General features: G+C 38.0%; 1 protein-coding gene across 18 annotated transcripts in view; it reads left to right on the plus strand.

Annotated features, from left to right (window-relative positions):
- NRXN1 (neurexin 1) overlaps window positions 1-24,709 on the plus strand; it is a 999,389-nt gene that overhangs the window by 377,163 nt on the left and 597,517 nt on the right. For 12 of the 18 annotated variants that reach the window (XM_036334601.1, XM_036334602.1, XM_036334612.1 and 9 more), the window contains 3 exons: window positions 7,460-7,761; window positions 9,900-9,923; window positions 10,971-11,132. In XM_036334601.1, the coding sequence (XP_036190494.1) occupies window positions 7,460-7,761; window positions 9,900-9,923; window positions 10,971-11,132 (488 nt within the window). The remainder of the gene's footprint in view (window positions 1-7,459; window positions 7,762-9,899; window positions 9,924-10,970; window positions 11,133-24,709) is intronic. The other 6 variants (XM_036334603.1, XM_036334607.1, XM_036334609.1 and 3 more) reach the window with 1 other exon arrangement.

A 24,709-nucleotide genomic window follows, 5' to 3' on the forward strand; every position in this document is an offset into this window, starting at 1 on the left:
AACCTTAATTAACCAAAATTTTCCCGAAAATTAGGGTGTTGAGTATAATGATATAATAGTTAATAAATCATTTTGCTAAAAAGCTGATTAAAAAAAACCTGCTGAATAATCCTTTAAAATGTAGTATTTACTTTAATAATGCTTATAATAACTGATCATGGATTGCCCACTATGTGCCCAGTATGAATTTAAGTACATAATGGCACATTCAGAGAAATTTTCCTCATAGAAATATTGACTAGAATCCCCTGAAACAAAAGAATTTAAGTAACCTCCACTTTATAAGAGAATCTCTAAAAACTGACCAAGTTTCACCTCATCACTTAGTAGAAGACGGCAACACTGACCCTTCAACCATTCCTAACATGCTGTCCTTCTCCCCACCTCCCACCTTCTACCTCAGCATTAAGGGACAGGGAGTAGGGGGAAAAGTCATTAGGTCATAGGCCCTGTAAAAATGCACTGTTCAAGGAGAAGTGTGCTTCCTTTGCCCAACCTAATTGGGGAAAGACACTGCTGTAGAATGGCATGTAGAGCCTGCATCCGTATGCCTGCAGAAAAAGAAGGCCGCAATCTATGTTCTGACCCATGGAAGTGCATGTGTCAGACCTGCTGACGTGCCCTGTGCCTTTCTGGGGAGGGCAGAAGGGAACTGGCAGGGCAGAAAGAGTCAACAGGGATATAGCCTACACTCTCAACATTTGGTGTAGCCAGGATAACTACAATCCTAGGGGCCAAGCAGACACTCTGCTTAGGCTGGGGCTTGAGCCATCTGTCCAGTATCACTCACAAGAAGGCCACTTGCTGGGCCAGAGGATTACAGTAGCCAGATGCTCTGGGATATTATGTGAAGACTGGCGCTGAAGGATGAAGCAGGTTGAGGCACATGAATCTCTCTCCCTCTTCTCTCTCTCTCTCTCAATGCAAGAAGGGCTAAAACTTAAGGCAGGTATTAAGAAGATATCTAGATGCTTACCACATCCTTCCCCTCCTCTTCGACTCTGACAATGAGATGAGGGATAAGATTTATATCAGTTGTTACTTTGAAGTTATAAATTAGCCAAAAGTGGCCAGAAATTTAGTGATTCTACATAAGACATTGCACACTGGTTAATGCCGGACTATTAGTGAATTATTTTCCCCTGGTATCTTATGATCTGTGCAGAACTGACTGGTCATGAGCCCAGACAGGCATAGAGGGGCCTATTTGGTTCATAGCACTTGTAGTTACTTAAACAAATGCAAATCATTTGCACAAAATAATTGGAAAATTGTACTAAAGTTTTGGACCATATCCCAGGTTACTTTTTGGAAAAATACGTTCAAGTTTAAGCTGAATTTAGTTTTGGTCATGAATTAGAGGTTCATTTGTGAAATAAGGAAGAGCATGAAATTGGAATCAAGAGGGCAAGGTTATATGTTGATTCTACTACAATTAGTTATGTAACCATAATTTTACCTGTTGGGCCCTCAGTATCTTCATCTAATAAATGAAGGCAGTAGACTAAACAATATCTAAGTCTTCTTTAGCTTTCATATTTAATCACTTCAAGGATACCATCAAAAGTATGCCTATTTTGTGGAGTTATCTGATGGATATTTGGCAACTTATTTCCAGATTGGTTGCCTTGAGATGTACCTAAATTGAAACGAACCCTTGAAGAATTAATATTTTCTAAAGCTTGATTTCTTTATAGTAATATATTGATTGTTTTAATTTATAAATTACATCACATTGTGGCAAGCAAAGCAATGCTATTTTCTATTACACTTCTTAGGGACTGAGGATTTAACCTGATGTGATTTTCAATAGGCAGATTTTCCTTTTGTTTTCCTAAACCTGCTTTATCTTTACAGTTAGAGACAGCCAGGCCTTATTATTTATTTAATAATGTAAACTTCCATTGTGTACCTTTGTCTAGTTAAGAATGTTTTGGCAAAATAGTCTTGTGTATTTGACTTCTCGAGAAGAAAAACAAATGAAGCAAGCCTCTGCCTCAAATGTCTGTTTTTGTTTTGTTTCACATGTTGATCTTAGTTTCTGGCTTGTGTTTGAACACAACCTTAGAATCACATGAATATAGTAAAACCGTACAAAACTGTGTGATTTGAGTTTAATATATGAAAAGCAAGAACAATAATGTAGGCCTATTTCTTGGTATAGGAAAACGGCCTGAAATTCTTCATGTATATAGGGACAGCGGGACGTCTATTTAGCCTCCATCCATTGGTGAAGAAGTTCTGTCAACTTAAAAGTTGTGTCAACAGTCAAATTAATGAGATTTTACCCGATGCATGATAGGAAGGGGCACTGTCCTGAGAATTAATTTCTGTGTGAATTCAGAAGTCGCTTAACCTCTCTTTGTCTAATATTCCCTTTATAAAATAGAAATCAGTGGTGTTTTTTGTTGAAAAGGATCCATTTGTTCAATCTACCATCCAAGATTGAGCACCTTCTATCACATCCCACTAAGTAGTTCAGTTACATAAGGTTAAGTCCTTTAAGTGATGAGAAATTTGTTTTCTATCAAATGGAATGCTCTATGTATGGGTAACTCTGATGGAAAGTATTCCTCATAATGAGAGATATTTTTCATAGCTTTTATGCTTTGATTCTATTTATACCCCTGCTTCCATACAGAATGGAATTATTCTTCTAAAGGACATATTTCCTGATATTTGGAGATGCTGTCATTTTTACCCTAAGTCTTTTCTTCAGAGAGTTCTTCACCTTACATAATCTAGAAGCCTTTTATCATCTTGGCAGACGTCCACATATATCCCAGCTTGTCGAGTAGAAGTATTTCAACAGTCATTAGCTGACCGGCACTAAGATACCGGACCATCCCATCCCTCTTCTAATATTGTGACGAATGTAACCCATGCTTATTACATGGACTTTTTCAGTGCCTTGATCATTTGATGGTTCATATTCTAAATCCTCCAAAGACTTTGCTTTATTTCTTTTTCTAAAATAAAATACTTTTTTATTAATTTCAGAGAGGAAGGGAGAGAGAGATAGAAACATCAATGATGATGTTTCTACTGGGATTGAGCCCCCAACTCCTGGAAATGTGCCCTGACTAGGAATCAAACCATGACCTCCTGGCTCTTGGGTCAATCCTCTACCACTGAGCCACACAGGCTGGGCAATTTTGCTTTACCAGTATTTCTGTTGTGTCTAGGGACTCGTGTTTCCTGTATAGTACTATTACATATTCAGTTGAGTGGTTTTTGGACCAAAGATTAGAACTCATATTTATTCCCATCAGATTTAAGTTTGTTAAAGTCAGCTCATCCAGTCAACATTAAAAGAAATTATAGAATTCCAATTTCTCCATTGAACTTTCCCTCAGAAAATTAGAAAAAATACAAACTATGCAATTTATCTAAGCTATTGGAGGGATGGAAATTGAATAGAATAAAAATACAAGATCACCCTATTAGATTTCTTCCTCCAATTTACAGGAACATAAAATAAATTAATATAGATTATTAAATAAATGCTCCAAGTTTTTGAAGTTTATTTTTTAATGTTTCTCTAATTCTACCATAACATTGCTATGATTAATAATAGAGATTCCCTTCATCTTAACATTGATCCATTGATCAATACATTTAGAGTATGGTCCTTCAAACAATTATAACTATATCCATGCAGCCTAATATATTTCCTCTAAATTTTATGAGGGTATTTTGAAGAACAAATTATATTAATGGATATTACTATTCATTGGAAAGTTTTTTTTTAAAAGCAACATCATTTATATTATTACTATTACTATTATTTTAGTTATTAAATATATTTTTATTTCAGAGTGGAAGGGAAAAGGAGAGAGAGATAAAAACATCAATGATGAGGGAGAATCATTGATCGGCTGCCTCCTGCACTGGGAATTGAAACCACAACTCAGGCCTGTGCCCTGACCTGAAATTGAATCCCGACCTCCTGGTCCATAGGGTGATGGTCAACCACTGAGCCATACCAGCTGGGCTATATTTTTAGTTTTTATTAATAAATGCAGCATTGATGGGAGTAGTATCTTGCTCATCACCCTATTAATCAGGAAGAAAATATTTTATCAAATTAACTTGTTTTATTCTCAATTATCCAAATTACTTAAACTTTTGGATAACAGTTTAGGAAGTGCACATATCATAAGTTTAGAGCAAAATGGTTTTTTTTTCAAATTGAACACATCCATCACCAACACCCAGATTAAGAACAGAATTTTACTAGAACCCCAAAAATTCTCACTAGGACTCCCTCCATTTCTACCAAGGCTAGCCATTATTTTGACTTACAATAGTACAGATTAGTTTTGTTTAGTTTTAAAATTTTTATATACACAAAATCATAAATATGTTATCTTTCGTGTCTGGCTTTCTTCCTCAACATTATTATTGTGAGATTTACCCATGTATCTGACATGTAGTAGTTGTAGAGCATATATTCTCATTGCTGATTAATATTCCTAGTGTGACTACTCCCCAATTTATTTATCCAATCTACTATTGATTGTATTTCAGTATTGTTTATTTTGATATTATATATAGCGCTACTGAAAACATTCTGATGATCTTTGTGTACATTTTTGTCAGATGTATACTTAAAAGCAGAATTTCTGGGTCATAGGGGAACATATATTCAGCTTTAGAAGATATTGCCAAACAATTTCAAAAATTAGTTCCCACCAGTAATTTAAGAGAGTTCTAGTTGCTCTACATTCTCACAAACATTTGGTACTTTTTGTCTTCTTCATTTTATTATTTTTAGTGAAATATATTCATATTTTATTGTGGTTTTATTTTTATTTCCCTGAAGACTAATTAATAAAGGTGAGCATCTTTTCATATGTATGCCCTTTTATCATGGAGGGTCTGTTCAAGTATTTTGTCTATTTTTCCTGTTAATTTGCCGAGTCCATTTTTTATTCTATAAATTCTTAATGTATCCTAGACTTAAGTATTTGTTGATTCTATATTGCTTTGTATCAAATGCGTCTTTGATGTTTATTGTTTTAGCATATATTAGATGTGAGCTAGATATTTGGATATTTGGGCTATTTTCCAATTGACATAGACGTATTCTTTAAGTGTAACAGTAAAGCATATATAACTCTTTATTGTGCTGCTATTTGCATATGACATAACACAAAACTTACAGTAACAGACAAAGAATTGGAGAAAACATATATTATATCGTGGAAAGTAGAATGATTTATGTAAAACTAAAATAATAGCAATAGTAATAATATAAATAATGTTGCATGAAAAACTTTTCAATGATTATATAGTACATCTTCTTTCATGAAAAAGAACATTATGTCTCATTTATTATATTCTAAGGCAATGGCATATTCTACAGAGTGAATATTTCCAAAATTGTGTGGGTGCATTTAATGCAGATCTGAATTACCCAAATTCGAAATGAAACAATACAAAAGGAGTGATACTATATTTTCATTTTTAAGTAAAAGGAATATCATTGTGTTAAAATATCTTAAAAACTTGCCATCTAATGAACTGCAAACTCTGTTTAACATCATTCCCTTTGATTCTGCCATATTATCTAGCAAACAAATCTTTTGTCAAGATTCATCCCAACTTATGCAGATTTGGAATGATAGGAGGTCACGTGGATAAAATGCTACAGCCTTTACTTAGACCAAATCTCTTCAAGTCCCCAAACTTTGTTTTTCATTACTTAAGGGTAGTCCGAAGGCTGAGGTCTAGCCCTGCTTCGGTTACTGGCACACTTTCTGAATTTGGCAAGTCATTTAGATTTCACGGCCTCACTTTCTTCATAATGTAAATTAAAGATTTGAGGTGGACCTCTGAAACTCCCCATGGCTCAGAGACCTGTTCTGAATACTCACTGGGGATGAAAATTTTATAAATATCATCTTCAGATAAGAGGACCACGATATATCATGTATGTACATGTATATGAACCCAAATTCACTTGACTACCCGTCATCTAATGATCAAAACTATGAGCAGAGAGTAGTGCATTGAAAGAACTAGGGAATGTTATTTTTATTGATCATGGTAACCATTTCCTAAGGACTGAGACCTTTAGAAGATGTAAAATTCCCACAGTATTGCATGGTGCCAAATAGCATTTATTATAGTCGGTCAGTTTTCATCTCATCAGCAGTCTCATCAGCAGAAGACAAGAATTACTGTTTATTCACAGCTTTTCCAAAACCTGGAATTGTCCAGTTTTTAAGATTGTTTTTGTCAATGTTATGGCTATGAAATTATATCTTAATATAGTTTGATTTGTGCCTTTTCCTGGAGACTCATAGGATTGAGGATCTTTTCATTTATTGATAGGATATCTATTTATAGATATATATCGCCACCATTAGAGTGAGACTTCTTTTGGTATATGAACCCTCCAGTGGGCATAGTAGAGATGCTATATTACCAGTGAAATGGATTAAGATTCTTCAGTACCACTTGGAGTTTCATGTTTACAGTTTAGCAGACACTGATTCCAGACCATCTCAGTTTTCTTGGCACAATGCCATAATTGCCCAGGATGTTGAGGGAGCTTTTGGCTCACACTCTTCCTTTGGTTAAACTCATTTCATCTGTGGGACAAGACAATTCTTTCCAAATAGCCACATTTCTGTTTGATCTGTATAGCATCTTGTGGGATTCACATTGTTATTCCTACATATGGTAAAGTCTGAATATATAGAAAATTTTGAGACTTCGTTTATATGCTATCCCCATAATGGTGTGCTGGAAATTCCTACCAGTCTCATAAAAGCCAGCCCTATCATCTGTTTGATGAGACTGGGGAATGAATCAACAATCCAGCTGACTCCATTAAGTTTTCTATCACTGCTCCCTTTATCCAGGGAGAAAAAAAATGCACATGATCTATAGGAAATCTATTTACTCCCAGACCAAATTCTATTTCTTTGCTTTGCTTTCCTCTCACCTGATACTTTGTTATGGTTTCTCAGTGATGAATACATTTGGCTCTTCACTGAGAAGATCTTTGAATATAAACATCTTACTGAAAATTAAAATAATGCCTCAGTTGGATGGAGAGAATGTTGCAATGCGTTGGAAACCATTGTTGCCAGCAGAGTAGAACCATCCCATATGCATTTATGGTACCTGATTCATGCCCTGGAGATATCGCAGACCTACTTCTTTCTGATCAGAGCTCTTGCAGTGATACTTAAAAATTAATTGAATTTTCAAGAATGTCAGATTTAGCTACCGTAGTTAATGGCCCAATGGCTGAGGAGGTTGATTGGATGGTATATACTGCCACCTACAGTACTTTTTGACTTTCTTTGACAGAGCTGGCATCAGTCAGAAATGTTTATAAGCCAAAGAGTTAATTTGCAGACTGATTTTTTTTTTTCTGTTGTAATCTGCTGATTTACATAGTCTATTGCTTTACTTATGCACGTATGTATCTGTTTCCCTCTAGGAAAAGAAGAATATATTGCCACTTTCAAGGGATCTGAATACTTCTGCTACGACTTGTCTCAAAACCCCATTCAAAGCAGCAGCGATGAAATAACTCTGTCCTTTAAAACCCTTCAAAGGAATGGACTGATGCTTCACACTGGGAAATCCGCTGATTATGTCAATCTTGCCCTGAAAAATGGAGCTGTCTCTCTGGTCATTAATTTGGGATCAGGGGCCTTTGAAGCGCTAGTGGAGCCCGTGAACGGAAAGTTTAATGATAATGCCTGGCATGATGTGAAAGTCACCAGGAATCTGCGTCAGGTAACAGCGCAGTGGATAAGAGAGTAACTGGCTTTGTTTCTCGCTACAGCCGTGTGTGTGGCACTTGGAAACCCTAACAACATGATCCAGGGGTCCTCAGAGTCGCTTACAAATTAGCTGTTTTTTTTGTTGTTGTTTTGTTTTGTTTTTCTTTTGAGATGAATCTTCCTGCCATACTTGAGCAGGGGCATATCTAGAAAGTTCTGGGGGCCCAAAAGCTATTTTGATACAGCGACATAGGATAGTTTCCCAGAGGGCTGCAAGGATATCTCTGCGACCTGCCCTTCCTGTGATGTGTGTGGTTTTGTTGTGTTTTTTGATTTTTATTTGTTTGATTTTAAATTATAGTTTTCATGGTGATCATTTGGAAGCATGCACATCGGGGTCATTAAATCACAGTTCCTTTTTTGTAGTCAATAAACATGTGTTTGTGATCGGGGATTGTATCAATCCCTGCCCCCTTCCCACCCCCCACCTTTGAAATGGGAACAAGAAAAATCCCTGCGGGGGGCGGGGGGGAAGTGACTTTAAGAGTTTACATATCTCTTGAAGAGTCCGTTTACGAAGTTATCTATTTATTTTATTTTATTTTTAGAACAGACACTTTTAGTTTAACCCAAATGACTCCAGAGAGGCCAGTTCACATTCTAGGTGTCCATTTCTATTTAATTGTATTTTTTTTAAAAATCTTGCAGAAGTCTATATACAAGATAATGGTCCATTCTGTAGTTAATCTATGGGTCCACATATACTGTATGTTTTTAACTGAAACATATTATTACAGTATATATAAATATATATATACCCAGGTGAAAGTGAGTAGATTATGCTTATATATTGAACATGATAAGTTTTGGTTATCATTTGAAATTCATGAAATTACAGTATGTCGTTTTGTGAAGTGTTGACAGTGACTAATTTTCTGCAGTCCATACCGATCTCCAACTAATATCCTTAACATATTTGTTGTTTCTCTGAACAGTTGCAGAGTGATCAATTGTCTCGGGTTTTCCTTTCCTAAAACAGCCCTCTCTTTCTGAGCTGTTAACTGTCTAACCTTTTCTTTCCCACTTCGGAGAGGCTTAGACTAGCCAAGGGAGAGAAGGCAAGGGGGATTGTAGGATAGCAGCGGTAGCTGAGCTAAGGCAGACAAGTGAAACTGAAGGATTCCCGAGACCTCCCCGAGCACCTGTCAGGCCTGATTGGCATGCAGGGGGTCCTGCAGGCATCACACCGGCCTTGGGAGGCGGTCACCCACCCTCAGTACAGCTGTAGAACCCGGACTTCCGAGAAGTCTGTCTCTTCGGTTTTCCTTTCTTTATTCCTTCTCTCAGATACTCACCAAGAGACCGGAGGCTCCATCTGAGAGAAGCACAGAAGGAAGGGTGGGGCTTGAGGAGCCCACTTTCTAGATTTGCCTTTGCTCAGGTTCCAGAGCAAACTCTGAATTGGTAGCTCAAAGGACACCATAGCCGTTCAGCCGGGATGCATGTGTGGCAGGACAGATTAAACACAAACCCATTCTACTCATTTTATGTGTCAGGATCTTTGCTTTGTTTCATTGCAGTAATCTGTGACCCTAAAGTCCATCAATATGACCGAAGGAAGTTTTGGAGTTGAGGAGGAGTCCTTGTATGCTGTAAAATTGAGTAGCAGGGCAATGCCAACCGATTCCTACGAATTTGCTGGGGCTGGGGAGGGCCAGGGCGGGGGAGGTGGGGTCACTTATGGGCATAGGGTGGCAGTGGTCAGCTGATGAGCTTCAGGCCTTTGAGTCCCTTCTAAGCTTTTTAAAATGTCTGTCAGATGTACTCAGGGAGACAAAGGGGATGTTGCCATATGTCTGTTTCTGTCTGGTAGCAAGTTATGAACAAAACTGGCAGGAAAAAATATTTACCTCTGTGGGAGGCCTATTTGTTAGTCTGCTTTTTTCTTGTAAAATTTTTTTGCCCTTTTTCTATGTTACTAACATGCTTAATAACTAACATGTCATTCATGGAATGTTTCATTCTACTAACCGTTACCTGAATCAAAAAAAAAAAATGTACTAACATGGTAGAGACCATCATATTTTTTAAGTAACGATCGTTATTCTGTTCACAGTTTTTAATTTCCTTTCTCCCCCCTTCTCCACAAAGCACTCAGGCATTGGACACGCTATGGTAAACAAACTACATTGTTCGGTAGATATCATTCTAATTGTTTCTTATTTTGGGTTTGCCGTGTGTTTTCTTTCTTTCTTTTAACTGTAGACATCATTAACAAAAGAGGAACTGCGGTTGGTACTCTTCTGCTTACTTTGACCTCCTTCTTTTCATCCGTTGTGGACCTTCTTATTTTTTACCTGTTCCTGTCAACTTCTGTTTTCCAACTCACCTGTAGGGGGCATCGTTAACGTTTCGAACGTTTTGCATCCAGCTGTGGTTAACACGGGATCAGACAAATGGTGGCTGGCCGGAGTGACCGCAGGCTCAGCCAGTCTCTAACCATTCATGACGCATGGCATGCACACTTGATTTGGGAATGTTGGAGATGCCACACCCACTCATCTTTACGTCATCACAAAGCAGTTTTTTGTTTGTTGGTTTGTTTTCCCTTTGGTTCCCCCCGTTTTCTTTCCTTCCCTCGGAACCGTACCGTCCCCCCTGCATGTGCGCATCGGGCGTGCCGCTTCCACGGGTTGTTTTGCCTTCCCTCCCCTTCGGCATGGGCGCAGGCACTTGCATGACAACCGCCGCTCAGTAGTGCCAAGAGTGACGTTGCTGGAAATAGCTTGTGCCTTTTATGTTAACAAGGTGCACGTTGTGATTAGTTAATAACGGACGACTAAACTTTACTAATATGTACACCAGCAAAACTAACCTAGGAAGCATTTTACTAACACCATTTTTGTGTCTGCTCAATAACTTTTGAGTTGCAGTAGGGATGATGCTGACACAGTAGTTCAATAATCAGTTAACTCTCTAACTAGCTTAGCTCTCTTAGGGCTAGTTGAATAGAATCCAAGATAAACCTCAAACAGACATGAAAATGGGTTCCGCTATAGGTCTAAAAACAAAAGACAAAAACAAAAACAGAAAAAAAAAATAAGAACAAAAAAAAAAAAAAAAAAATGAAAAAAATAAAACAAAACACAAACAGGCATATCCCAGGATTACAGTATCTAGGTCTGAGTATAGCGTGTCCTTTCCCTGTGCTTTGTTATCTAGGTGACAATCTCAGTGGATGGGATTCTTACCACAACGGGCTACACGCAAGAAGATTACACCATGCTGGGTTCTGATGACTTTTTCTATGTCGGAGGCAGTCCCAGCACAGCAGACCTCCCAGGGTCTCCAGTCAGTAACAACTTTATGGGCTGTCTCAAAGAGGTAAATATCACCGCCACCAGAATCACTTCCTAATTCATGACCTCATCATTTCAGATCTGGATTGAAAGCACGTTTGCTGAAGACCTGATGTTTGTGGAGTCCATTGACACAACCTTAAGTTCAGTATTCTACTGCTGTTTATGTAGGATCGGGGGGGGGGGGGGCAGCTCATAGGACATTATGAAGGAATTAAGTTCCTCTTCTGAAGTAGACTGTAATTCACAATTAAGATCTGCATGGACAGCTGCATAATAGCTATAAAAGAAAGTCAAACGCAAAGAAATACAGTGTCTGGAGTTCAGGTAACTGCTTTGCTCATTTTTACTTAAATGCCTTGGGCGTTATGTATACTGTACAGTCATGTTTGAGCATTACTGGAAAAAAGTTAGGCTACAAGAGAGAGACTATAAAAAATGAGTCTATATGATGAAACAGTTTTGTTACGACATATTCAATATGTTCTGAAGGAAGTAAAGCTGTTTCATTTGTGACCTGATGAGCTTATTTGATGTTTACTTGACCAACTCTCTCAGGATAAAAGATATCAGTCACTTCATCCTCATCCTTCTCTGTCATGAAGTGCTGTAACGTTTGATGGGATTGGCACTTGTTGGGGTATGAGCAGAGAAAGATCACAGAGTCCTTGAATTTCAATTTGTGTGAATATTTTCCCATAAGAGCTGCCTGTTTTTATTTAGCTTAACCCAGTTTCTTGTGGCTTCTGCAGCCAGAGGTTCCTCTTGCTTCACTGAGCTGAAGTTTGATGGTATAGACCAAGCATGGCAAACTTAAAGGCTAACATGGGCCAAATAAATGAGGCATGCAGCCCATGGGCCAAGACATGCTTGGTATAGACCTCTAAAATGTAAAGTTCAATAACTGAATTTATTACGGGTTAGCTGTGGGTGTTGTTGATAAGCAGTGACATACCTTGAATAATTTTAAAAGAAATATTCTAATCATATAAACTTGATTTGGGCAAGCATCAGTGAAAAACAGTCACTGCTGAGGTCATCCTCACTTGTTTTCCATTTATGTGAACTCACTGGGCGTGGCACTGCCCAGCAAGTAGTGTATAGAAGAGTCCTAAGTGGGAATTAGAAATGCTATAGTTTTAACAAATGCAAGGAGATGTAATTCTGACAGGCTGAATCTAACCATACTTTGTGGTGGGAGGGATCGATTCTTTCCCAGGAAATAACTTCTACTCTTTAAAAATATATAGTATGAGTCGGGATTGTGTTAATCTCTGTGGACATAATAAAATAATGATAATTATTATAATTATTATAATAATGTTATTGACATTTTTTGAGCTCTTATTTTGTTCCTGATACTATCCTAAGAGTTTTACAGGGATCTCCATAATATAGGTGGTAATTTTATTATCTGCATTTTCAGATAAGGAAACTGAGGTTCAGAGTAGGTAAGTTTCTTGAACAAGATCTCATGTAAGAAGTATTGAGGCCTAGGGCTTAATCAGGGAAGTAGGATATCAGAGTCTTTTGTGTTCTTAGCCCATAGTATACAGCGTCCCAACAAAAATGTATGTTAGGGTTCTTGCTGTAGAAAAGTGTACAAACCCTTAAGTTTGCTACAAACTGAGAACTGTTTTTTAGAAATGTGCAGTAGACTGTGAGGAATGGGGTCTTAAATTGTGTGGCCCAGTTACACCCAGTGGAGTTCCAAAAGAGTGAAATGAGAGAGACATCTGGTAGACAAGGATGATACACAGAAGAGTAAGAATATGAAAGTCTTGAAGGATAATTGTGGTTTGGATAGGCAAAAGATAAAGTATTTCTAGTTGGGAACATGGTAAGAAACATAATTTCAAAACATCAGATGTTTGAAACCCCCTCTGGTGATGGGAATTGGGGCTGGAGAAAGAAGCAAGCCACACCCACACTATTTCCTCACTTTCACTCACAGCAGGCCAGCCTACCATCAGCCCCTATGTCCTGCTTATCTATAGGAAGTTAGTCCCCACATGGACTGGAAAAAAGAAGGGGAATCCATGGAACTCTAGCTAAAGAGTCCTTTCAGGTATCCTATAAGAACATGAGTATTTCTGCAGTCAACGCCTAAGTTTAGGTGAACCTCACTGTCTGTGGGTGGGGCAATTTTGTGTGTGTATGAAGCTACAGTGAATTGCCTTAAGCTAAAATTGCAGTTTCAGATTAATGTCTTTCATGTTTAAATGATAATGAGTAGTCCGCACACTTTAGAATTAATCTTTTTTCAATTGGTCTTTCAACCGCACACATAAAAAACACGACAGCAAAAAACAAGTCAGGTGGTCTCTCCGATGGCACTTAATTGGTAGCTACTGAATCCATGCAGTGAGGATTCACTCATACTATTGTCTTTTTATAGGTTTGGGATAGCTATCACTCCTCTTTAGTGATTGGGCGCATCCCTCATCTCTCTTCCACAGCCTGGGGCATGTGTTTAGAGCAAGTGCTGCAGTCGTTTTGATGTGTAATCTCTTGCAGTTTATTTCCTCCCAACACACTAGAGGGTGGAAGGATGCAGGCACAATCAGCCTATAAATCAAAACAGACCTCACTCAAAGGGCTTTCAGATGGTTCATAGCTTCCATCCGTGTCTGAATGACTATTTAGAATGCCCTGCTCTTCCTAACTCTGAAATGAAATTGTGACAAAGTATCATAGATTTTGAGTTAAATCACCTTGTTTCATATAGCCAAGCTTTGTATTATTACTGAAAAGACAGGAACATGCCCATGTTCATTCTCACCACATCTCTCTTAACACTCAGCCCGTGGAAGCCTTCCTGAACTCTGTTGGGCATTCTGCCCTGTAGCACATTGCATGTATAAAACCTTAATGGTGGTTTCATTTATGGCTCATAACATTTTTTTTTTTCAATCTAGTACATAATCCCTCTTAGGATGACCAATCCTGGGGGAGACACTCATAGCACCTGTCTGAAGTCAGAGAAGAAATTTTGGAGTGTTGAATAGAAAGGATCCTGTAAATCGTTCTTCCAGTACAACCTCCTTATTTTGGAAATAGGGAAACTGAGCTAGAGAAGTTGCAGACCCATCAAGAGCAATGAGGGGGTAACAGGATTAGAACACAGAAGCCTGTCAGATAAAATATAATATTTGAATGGCTGGCTCTCTTTCATTGTAAAGAGTGGCACTCAAGGTACAGACTTAACAATGTCTTACCACTATCATGTATTCACATCTTCACTCTTAAAAGATTAAAGTTAAAGAAGAAATCATTCTACATAGCGAAACAATTAGGGCTTTATATGTATGGCATTTGGTAATGCCTATTTGAAATAAGACTTGGTTTGCATGTAGAGCAACCAACCCTTATTAAGAATATTATTGGGGGTGAGGGTTAAATTTCAAAATAAAGTAAAATTAGTGCAACAAAATCTAACCTGAACTTTATACATTATACTTTGTTCAAATTGAGAGGAAAATTTGAATGGCCACGAATTTATAATAGAAGATCAAAGCAGTTTTTTAAAACTTATATTTTTATTGTAAGTACATGAAAAAAATCTTTGGAGAAATGTTTGAGCTACTGAAAATTACTTTCAAAGAATATAAATTCAAGAAAAAATGGGAAATTTTTAAATAATAAATTATTATTATATACAGCCTGCATCTATGAAATCTTTATAGAATAATACACCTTTAAAAATTATGCTATTTCAGTCTGTTGTTTACAAAAGCAATACCAATGCTCTGGCAAGAAACATTTGTTTATATTTTAATTGCATTTTTATAACATTGAGTAAAAGCTATAATATATGTTCCTTAAGAATTATTCATCATTTTGAATTTAATTTTCCCAACAAGCAGTTTTAAGTGACTATTATACCACAAGAGGGAATTGGTTGGCCCTGCAAAAAGATAAATGGCATCTAAGTGGGATGCTTGGAATCTATTTGAAGACATCTACAGACCTGTCCATTCACCTTAGACTACTTGGAATACCTTGTTCTATATAAAAGTATCAGAGATGATTTCTAAGATGCTCATTATAGAGATTTTTTAAAAATCCTCAGAGATGGAGGAACATTTCCCTAATAGGTATTTCTTTCTGAATATTTTGGCCATGAGGACTTGGTGCTGTTAGAAAATGACTTACAAGTAAGGGTCATGCTGCTCTCTCATTAATCTTGCCTTAGAATCTCTTGCTATATATGCATTTCTTTGTGCTTCCAAAATGCTTTGAAGCATCTATTTCCCATTTGCAGAGTGAAGTTTATTTAACACCAGAGGCCTGGTACAGGGATTCATGCACCCGTGGGATTCCTCAGCTTGGCCTGCACCCTCTCACAATCTAGGACCCCTTGGGGGATGTCAGAGAGCCGGTTTTGGCCTGATGGCTGCAGGCCAGGCCGAAGGACCCCCCTGGTGCATGAAACCATGCACCTGGCCTCTAGTATGCATATAAGATCTTTGGTTAATCTCTTCCTGCCCTTCTCCCTTCCCTCTGAGATTCATTAGTCTGTTCCATGTCTCCATGCATGTGCGTTGAGCATCTGCCCCCTGGTGATCAGTGTGCATCATAGCTACTGACCAGTCAGATGGTTGGGCAGTCGCTTAGGTTTTTATATATATGGATCATTTATTAGGAGGAAAAATAAAATTGAAGAGGCATGAAAGGATGGCACTCAATAAAACAACATAGAATTTTGTATTTGAAGTTTGCTTTTTAGCCATATATACCTGCTCTCATCCTTTGAGTGGAGACACTGCCTGTGTGAGGCAATTTAGAATCCTGTCACTAAATGTTGCTTGGGATGAGCCTAAGAAAGGATTCTAGAAAAAAAAAAAAAAAGCAAGTGAAGTACTAGGGAGAATTAAATCCCTACTGAAAATTTCATCAAACTAATTAGATCAGCTCAGCCTTTAATTACTCTGAGAAACTTTAAGCACTAAAAATTTGGAAGATGCTATGAGGTGGATGAGGTTCAGAAAACATGCTCTTATGTAAGCATTTTCCCCGACTGTGAAAAAATAATTGCTCATTGTATGCTATTAGTGTGGTCTCCTTTGCCTTATGCAGCGGTAACACTTTAATTCCCACAGCGTACCAGTATTAGCACTGGGAAAGAGGTGCCATATTTACTTTGTGCAAGTACTCCTTAACCCCTGTTTTTCTTCTTTTGGACAAAAGAGAACTTTAGGAAATTGTGAAGGCTTCTCAATTTACCCCTTCTATGGTGGAACTAGCTCCTCAAATGTGAGTCCTCAGGTGTCCTTCTGTTCGCTTATTTCCCTGTTGCTCAAACAGGAGTAGAATCCTGTAATTTACATGTAAGAACAAAAATCCAGTGCAGAATTTGCATATTACATTACTTTTCCTGGAACTTTGGGAGGTAAGGAGATGTTCACTGGTGTCTATAAATCATGAAGCATGGGGGGAAGGAGAACTTTTTTAGTTGGGGGGACCTCTTGACATAGGCTCCAAGGTCAAGACTAAGCACATTTCTCCCCAGCTTTTCATTTCCTCCAGGCTCTTCCTTCTTGGGGTTCCTGATACTTAGTGATACTTTCCCCCTTTCTTCTTGTTATGTTGCCATGGTTTGTATGTCGGTAGGTAGCATGTTACAGTTTATTTACATTGATCTTTTCACAGGCTTCATTCACTCTTAGGGAAAGAGCATTGCTTTATGCATTCCCAGCTCACTTCTTCCTAGACATTTCATACAGGTCCACATATTTTTGCTCACCATTTTGTTATATAACTAGGGATAATATTATCGTAATTATGTTTGGTAAAATATCTCACTTGAACTGTTTTAAGATAGTTTTTGTTAATGGCCCACGAAATGAATGGATTGCAAACCAAACCAACAAAACCACAAGGGAATTCCCCTAATACAGGAACTCATGCAATGGCTCTGGGCTGCCTTCCTAGAGGCAGGGTCTTGGCTTAGTAACTCATAATAAAGGAGAGCCTGGTTTAGCCCAGCTGGACTGGAGAGGAGAGAAATTGGCCTATAGTGTTTTGAGCAGTTCACAATAAATAAATTTTCTCCATCTGATTTAAAACACAGAAGATGGCAGTTTGCTTTTAAAACTAACCAGAAAGCAAACCGGAGTTTGTGGGCATGTCAAAGAATTTGACAAATTCTTAGGTGCCACTAACCTGATTAATTATAGGTCCTGCCTGCCTCCTTTTGGATCTTGAACGTACTGAAATGCGTTTCCAGTCTTCTGCTGTAATAAAGTGCCAGCACCAAAATGCAAGCTGAGCTCAATTACCTTTGCCTTCTTTCCTTTGCAGGACAGCAGACCACAGCTATTGTAAAGTCAGAAAGCCTCCTTTCATTTTAAGGGTGTTTTCCCAAGAACCCCTGTGATGTAATAATAATAATAATGATAATGATAATGATAATAATAATAATAATAATAATATCCTCATGTGTAACTGAGGACCCTGAGATCTCAGCAGAGCGCCTGCCTCTCTCTGAGTGGTGGGATTGGACTTTCACCTTGGTTTTCTATCTGAGTGGAGTTGTCCTGCTAGTTGAGCGCAGATCATCCAAATAAACTCCAGTAACATAAACTCTATGTTACTAACTATGCCTATGGTCACACCAGGCACCACACAAAGGGATGCTCAAAGTCAGGGCTATTGCTGAAGGAGTAAGGGAGTTGGTATATTCCAGAGTAGCAATAATAATATATTAAATATTTTCTATTTCTTGTAATATCTACAACATCTAGTGTGTTACCTAATAAGCATGTGCCTAAGGTCATCAGCAACACAGCAAAATTAACAATTTACTTGAAATAAAATAGATTAATGGAACTCTGTGAAATAATTTGATATCTTGTATTTCAAACATAGCAGCAAGGGAGTCAGAGAAGAAAAGAAAATTTTTTTTGCATGTGGACTTGTAGCATTTTAGTTTTATTAATACTTTACATAGACGGTACACTATAGCTTTTTCAGTGCTTTGTATACTCAAAGGTAACACTCCAAGTGCGGTAATAGTTATACATTAATACTATCCCTATTTAACACGTGAGGATGTGGAGATAGGAGGTAATGGACTAACTAGGTAACTGACCTAAGGGCAAATAATTACTAAGTAACAGAGCCAAGATCTGAACCTGAGTAACTTGACCTTCAACTGATAACTGAAAACTAATAATTCTTGCCTTTAACTGCTACTCTATTTTGATTTTTCTACTCATAGTGTAATCTCATTTCTTTTTCCTTATTCTCAATATTTTCATAAAGGTAAAGTCATATTAAATGGACTTTACAGGAACCTATGAGGGGAAAGAAATAACAAAAATGCAGCCTAGGTTGCTAGGATGTTGGAGAAGAGAAGGACTAATTGGGGGCAGGGGGGGATGGTGGGGAGGCGCGGGGGAGAAAGAAGGAGGAGGAGCTATTTCTATTAGCAGAAGCTATTAGGTGCCCAGTTATACATGAGCTTCCTGAGGTATTTTTTTTTTCCTTCTAGTGTTCTAGGTAGTACCAAGACGTGACCTCTATAGTTCCGTTCTCCACTCTAGTAGTCCACACACCCTGCTTTTTTAAGTGCATAAATAAGATGATAATGCTTGTCATAAAAGCCTGTACGCTGTCGCCAACCACACGAACAGGATGCACACAGAACACACTGGGAAGAAGCACTTTCCAGGTTTCTATAGTGTTAGCTTCATACATTGCTAAGAGTAAGTATGCTTCTGTGAATTGTAGCCTTAGGGACAAGGGAAATAAGAAATTGGGGCAGAAGCTAGGCATTTTGCCATACACACTTCTCTTGGAGATTGGGTTCAGGGAGTCCCATCTGCTCAGGTCCCCCAGGAGGTGAAACTCAGCTCTGTAGTCCACAGAGCATCTGGCGAATCCTTGTCTGAAATTCAGCTCTTTGAACATAGCAACCTCCCTTCCAGGGGACCCACAGATTTTTATTTCCCATCAATTTCAGCAGATGCCTCATTGCCTGGAACTATAACAGCAGTTGCCATAATGCATTGTCGTGCTGTCAGATATCGAACTAGCCTAGCATGTTTTGGTAGGGGGTTCAATGGCATTTTAATTTTGAGGACTTGATACACTGTATAGTAAATGACATTTTCTAGCCCAGCAGAGAGCAGTAATGAATAACGTCTAAACCTGAACATTTCCTCTTAATTTCAGTACTCACTAGAGTATCTTGTTTTAATGCCTCCGTTTGCTTTTGCATTAAGCCTTGCATGTACACATTCAATAAACCAACATTAATCTGTACCTATGATGTGCTGGGCTCTGTACTAAATACTGGGGACACATACATAAGAAAGAGAATGCACATAAGAATCTGGAAGGATTGCCCGACAAAGAAACAGGAAATTACAAGACAAGTTCCTGAAGTAAGATATAAAAAAATTGCTCTAGAAACACAGCAGAAGTAAAATAATTCTACCCGAGAAAATTAGTAACACTTCCAAAGGTGAAAAGGCAATCTGAGTTATCCTCTCTGTCTCTCTTTACTCAGCTCTTTACTGGGCATGATATTATATGGGAATGCAGCACAATGAATTAGTTCCACTCATAATGGGGAAAGAATAGGAAAGACAAATGGCATGAAGGATTAGGACACACATTACAAAGAATGAAAGTAAAAAATCTCCATATAAATACAGCTTGTGCTTAACCAAGTTCGAGCCATATTTAAAAATCTGAACTCCATCCAAAACAAAGTAAATATTTTGAATTTCATCTTAATTTCTATTATGAGATGATATATTCTTGTCTTTAGTTCTTTGGATCAAGTGCTATGTTTGGAGAAAATTATTCCTGTGAGTGGTAATTGGTCTTTTTTTCAGGAGAATCATCACTATTAAAACACATTTAAAACAAATTAATTACTTTAAAATGAAAATAATACTGTTGTCATTCAAAAGCATGTGATTTAAATAATAGGAAATGAGATTTTTATCATTGTTGAGTCAATATTCTGTGCACAGAGAAATTGGTGACTCTGAGTGTTTAGTTTAGTTCTAAGTGTGTTACATGTCTATGTCCTATGTACCAGCCTCTGTACAAAGTGCCAGGATATAAGATAATTAGGTTAACATAGGTCATCTAATCAAGGTCATGATAAGTGAATTGTCCTTCAAATATATATAAACATATATATTTTTTTCTTAGCCTAAGTTTCTAAATATGAATGAAATGGGAGTGATAGTAACTACTTATAGATTGATATTACATTAAATTGGATAAAATAAATGACTTTGGAATCACAGAGCGCCATTCAAATCCTGGCTTTCTAGTCTTGGTAGTTATTTAATATTTCTATGCTTTAATTTTCATCCCTGTAAAGGATTAAGTCAAAATATGTAATCAGTATAGTACCTGATATATTGTAATATTTTAATATGGTGACTTAAGCTACAATTATAATGCACATAGGGTTTGCTTCATGGGCAGACCCTACAACGGACCCTAAAAAGCCTGATGATTGTCTTGATTGCAGATGAGTTTGAGACATTGCACACATTATATTATTTAAAAGTTATTTTATTTAACTTTTCTAAGATTTTTGTGAGGAAAGTGGGTTAACTTGGGGATCACAAATTATTTGTAACATAATCAAATCCATATCACTAATGTGTAAAGAACGCAGAAGAATCCTCTGGGAACTCTAAGCGCAGTGTGCTTTCCTTGTTCATTCTCCTAAATTATAGTATCCACTTGCCAATGCATCAAAAATTTGTAAAGATGATTGAGAAACATGAAACTTTTAGAAAAGCATGGGTATCTTTTAAGGAACCAAATTCGGAACAATCACTCAATTTTTATAGTTCAAATACAAGTAATTTTTTGCTGTTTAAGGATGTTATTATCATCTGATTCTGATTAACACTACTTTTCAAAAACAATGGCTGCATTCCCTGCCTGTATTCACCACATGTTGGACCAAGTAGAGTTTTCATATGTGAGGCTTAACTGTTTGTTTGAAAGAGTAAATTCACTTTATTCATTAACATTTTCTTACCTAAGGTCCCTAGGCTAAAGGTGTGGTAACCAATGATTGAGATCAATCCTTCCTTAGCGTTACTGTTACTTATTACTTACTAACTAGTGACCTGGTGCACAGATTTGTGCACGTTGAAAGGAAATTAATTAGAAGGTGTCCAGTGGGGCAGGACTGGGTGAGACAGGCTGGACATGCCCTGGAGCCAACCTCCCTTGGTCCCCCCTCGGTGTCTGCAGAGTGAGTGGCGTCCCTCTGGGCAGGTGGGGTCCCTTGGCTTGGTCTGTGAGGATCAGTGCGAAACCAGCTCTCTGACATCCCCTGAGGGGTCCCGGAGTGCCAGAGGGCACTCTGCAAAGTTGCTGTCATGCAGGGTGTGGAACACAAACGCAAGTGTGTAGTAAACCAGATTTGGGTCCGACAGTGCCCCAGCAACAACATAACCCATGGTTAAAGGTGGAATCGTGTGGCCCCGTGAGGAATCGGGCTCCCTCCTCTCTGGTTTTGGGGTGCATCACCCAAGAACCACTGCTGCCAATCACTGCAGCTTGGCAGCTCCTGCATTGAGTGTCTGCCCTCTGGTGGTCAGTGTGTGTCATAGCAACTTGTTAGATGGTTGGACACTTAGCATATTACCCTTTTATATATATATAGATTATTTGCTTTATTTTGTGTTAGCCAACACAATTTTTAAGGTTACTTAGAATTTATATTAGAAGAATTTCTAATCAATGGCATGAAACTGCATTAGGAATTTACTAATCAAGGTGTGGCCTGTAAACCAGTAGCATCAACATTATCTGGGTGCTTGTTAGATTGAAAGACCCAAGCCCTTCCCTAGGTCTACTAACTCTCACAATGCAGTAGGTCCTTGGGTTACGTTGGAGATTCATTCCTACGGCAAGTGATTTTCACTGTAAGTGGGAACCCACCTACATAAGCACCTACCTCACTCACGTGGTAGTGATCACATACATAGCAGTAATGAAGTGAAACCACAAAAAAAAATTTAAAAGAAAGATAACAATTCCTGACCTTTACTCGTGGCAAATAATAAAAAACATAAAGCACATATGTACATACGTCAAAATGACGGAACTTTTTTTTAATAAATAAGTGGGAGATGGCGACATAACCACAAAATGACGTATGTCGAGTCCGACATAACCCAAGGACTCCCTGTATAAATTTTAATAAGATCCCCTGGTGATTTCATATGCGAATTAAATTGGAAAATCACTGAGCTACAGCACCTCAACCCCACTTATTGACATCATTGACTATAAGATGCACAATTATGTTATGAATCACTAAACACTGCCAATTAACTTAGGTTGGAATGGACCTCAGTTGCAACTCAGATCTAGATTTTAGAAATACTAAAATATAAAACAACGTGCAACTTCATAGCTCAGTCGTGACTCTGAGGCTTACAATAAGAACCTCAGCATCTAAAATCTCCAAAGACCCTTGCCTGGCTTGCCGGACAGAATGACTCGGTTGAGCATTGTCCTGTACAGCAAAAGGTTGCTGGCTCAATTCCTGGTGAGGGCACATATCTGGGTTGTGGGTTCAATCCCTGGTTGGGGCATGTGTGGAAGGTGACTGATCAATATTTCTCTCTCACATTGGTAGTTCTTTCTCTCTCTCCCCCTTCCTCTCTCTCCAAGCTCAATAAAAATGTAAAAAAAAAAAAAAAAAAAAAAAAAAGGTTCCAAAGACCCACTGAAACTCTCCCAGGCTGTTTCCTCTGCCACTGGATGGGCTCATCCTTCTGTCCAGAGATGAGCATCAGGATCTTCTGGACTGAGTGAGGGCAGATTAACCACCGGGACAGGATACAGGCATGGCCAGTCCCCTAAACATCCACATCTAGGGCAGCTACAGTCTTGGGGTGACATGTACTTATTATCCAAGCCGTAAGCATTCGCTTCTGATGTATTTGAAACTGAGCCCAGGGCCATTAAAGTAAAATGCCTGTGTGTTTTAATAACAATTGTAAAATAGGTCTCTTAACCTTTATTTGATTTTTAGAGTAGTGCTTTCATAGCACAATTCTTTCCCTTGCCAAAATGCTGAAACTCACTATGTGAAGGTTTCTTAGGCTTAATTATCATTTCTGCATGGTCATATTCTTATGCTGAATTCCATATATACTCTCTATTTTTTTGTTGTTGTTGTTTTTTTAGGCCATGGTTTATATGGGATTATTTTACTGATAACTTACTTCTATGTATTTATTTTAATTTTAATAACTTTGTAATATGAGGGGTTATGCCCTGAAGGAAGTAAACTCTTCCTTGGGTATAAATTAGACAGTTGGGGAATTGAGGCATTAAGAAACCATTAGGGGAAGTGCATGCTTTTGCTACATGAATTTTAATAAAGCGCCCCCTAAAGGCAGCTAAGAAGAATGGCACCTCTCTAAACTGAGGCACACTCAGACTGAAGTTTTCTTGGTGAGTAAAGGCGTGAAGAAATGTCTTTAACTGACATAAATAAAACCATGAATCCCAGGAAAAGTGTGAAGTGTGCACTATGTAATGTTTATAAAAAGATAACTGTTTGAAGCAAGGTGGCTGCAGACTGCAATAGGCTGTATCCTAGAACCCCTCACAATCTCTTTAGGACACCAACATTTTAATGGAATTTTTATATATTCCCCACTGTCTTCCTCTAAACTCAAGTTGTAATTAGAAGCTATTCTTGAAAATATATTCAAACTAAATTTCTTGGTCTTTATTGCATTAGAATAACACTGAAAATGACACCACTTACCTCCATACTCCCACCCCAAGAAATGCAACCTTTTTTTCACTTTATTCTACTTTACTGGCACTTTTAATAAGCTCTTTCATGTCACCTTTGAAATACACATAACACCGAAAGTAATTACATTTGAAGTGAGGCACCCAGAAGTGTGGGTTAAATTATAGGAAAGATTTATCGCATTCACATTAGTTTTTCTTTAAGGAGCACTTAGGATCCTTGAGTAACAACATTTCTAAATTTGTTCATTATTCACTAAGTCCTCACTGAGTGACAACTGCGTCTCAAGCACTGAGTAGATGCCGGATTCACTAATACGGATGCGTTGCATTGCCTTGACCAGATTCTGAAAACAAAAATCATAGAAATGAATTCAGGTGTTTTAATTAAACAACAACAAAATGTATTCCATGGCCACCGTGAATTGGGTCTGTACTGAATGCTGAGTGAGGACGGAAAAGGAATAGGAAAAAGTGCAGGGGAAACAAACATGTAAGCAATCAGTCTCCTTATTCTGCTTTCCCACCTCACTTTGAACTTATCTCTGTCAGAGCACTCATTGCTTCTATAATGAAAGGGTACTAGCGTTTGATGAACGGGACTTTCTCAAGAAGAGTAAACCCTAATGCCCTAAGACATCTGTATGTGACAGTGCTAGTTGCATATCATCCTTGGGAAACTGAGAAAATAGTTACTCCAGTACGTTCCTGTGCTCTGTGGCTCAGATGGGTATGCTGGCTAAAGCTGGATTATGATTCTCTTGAGAGCAGGGACTGTGATTTGTATTTCTTTAGTGCTAGAACCTGGGACTTAGTTGGTCCCAGGTTCTAGCA

Source organism: Myotis myotis, unplaced genomic scaffold, assembly GCF_014108235.1.
Source record: "Myotis myotis isolate mMyoMyo1 unplaced genomic scaffold, mMyoMyo1.p scaffold_m19_p_14, whole genome shotgun sequence".
Taxonomy (NCBI): Eukaryota; Metazoa; Chordata; class Mammalia; order Chiroptera; family Vespertilionidae; genus Myotis; species Myotis myotis.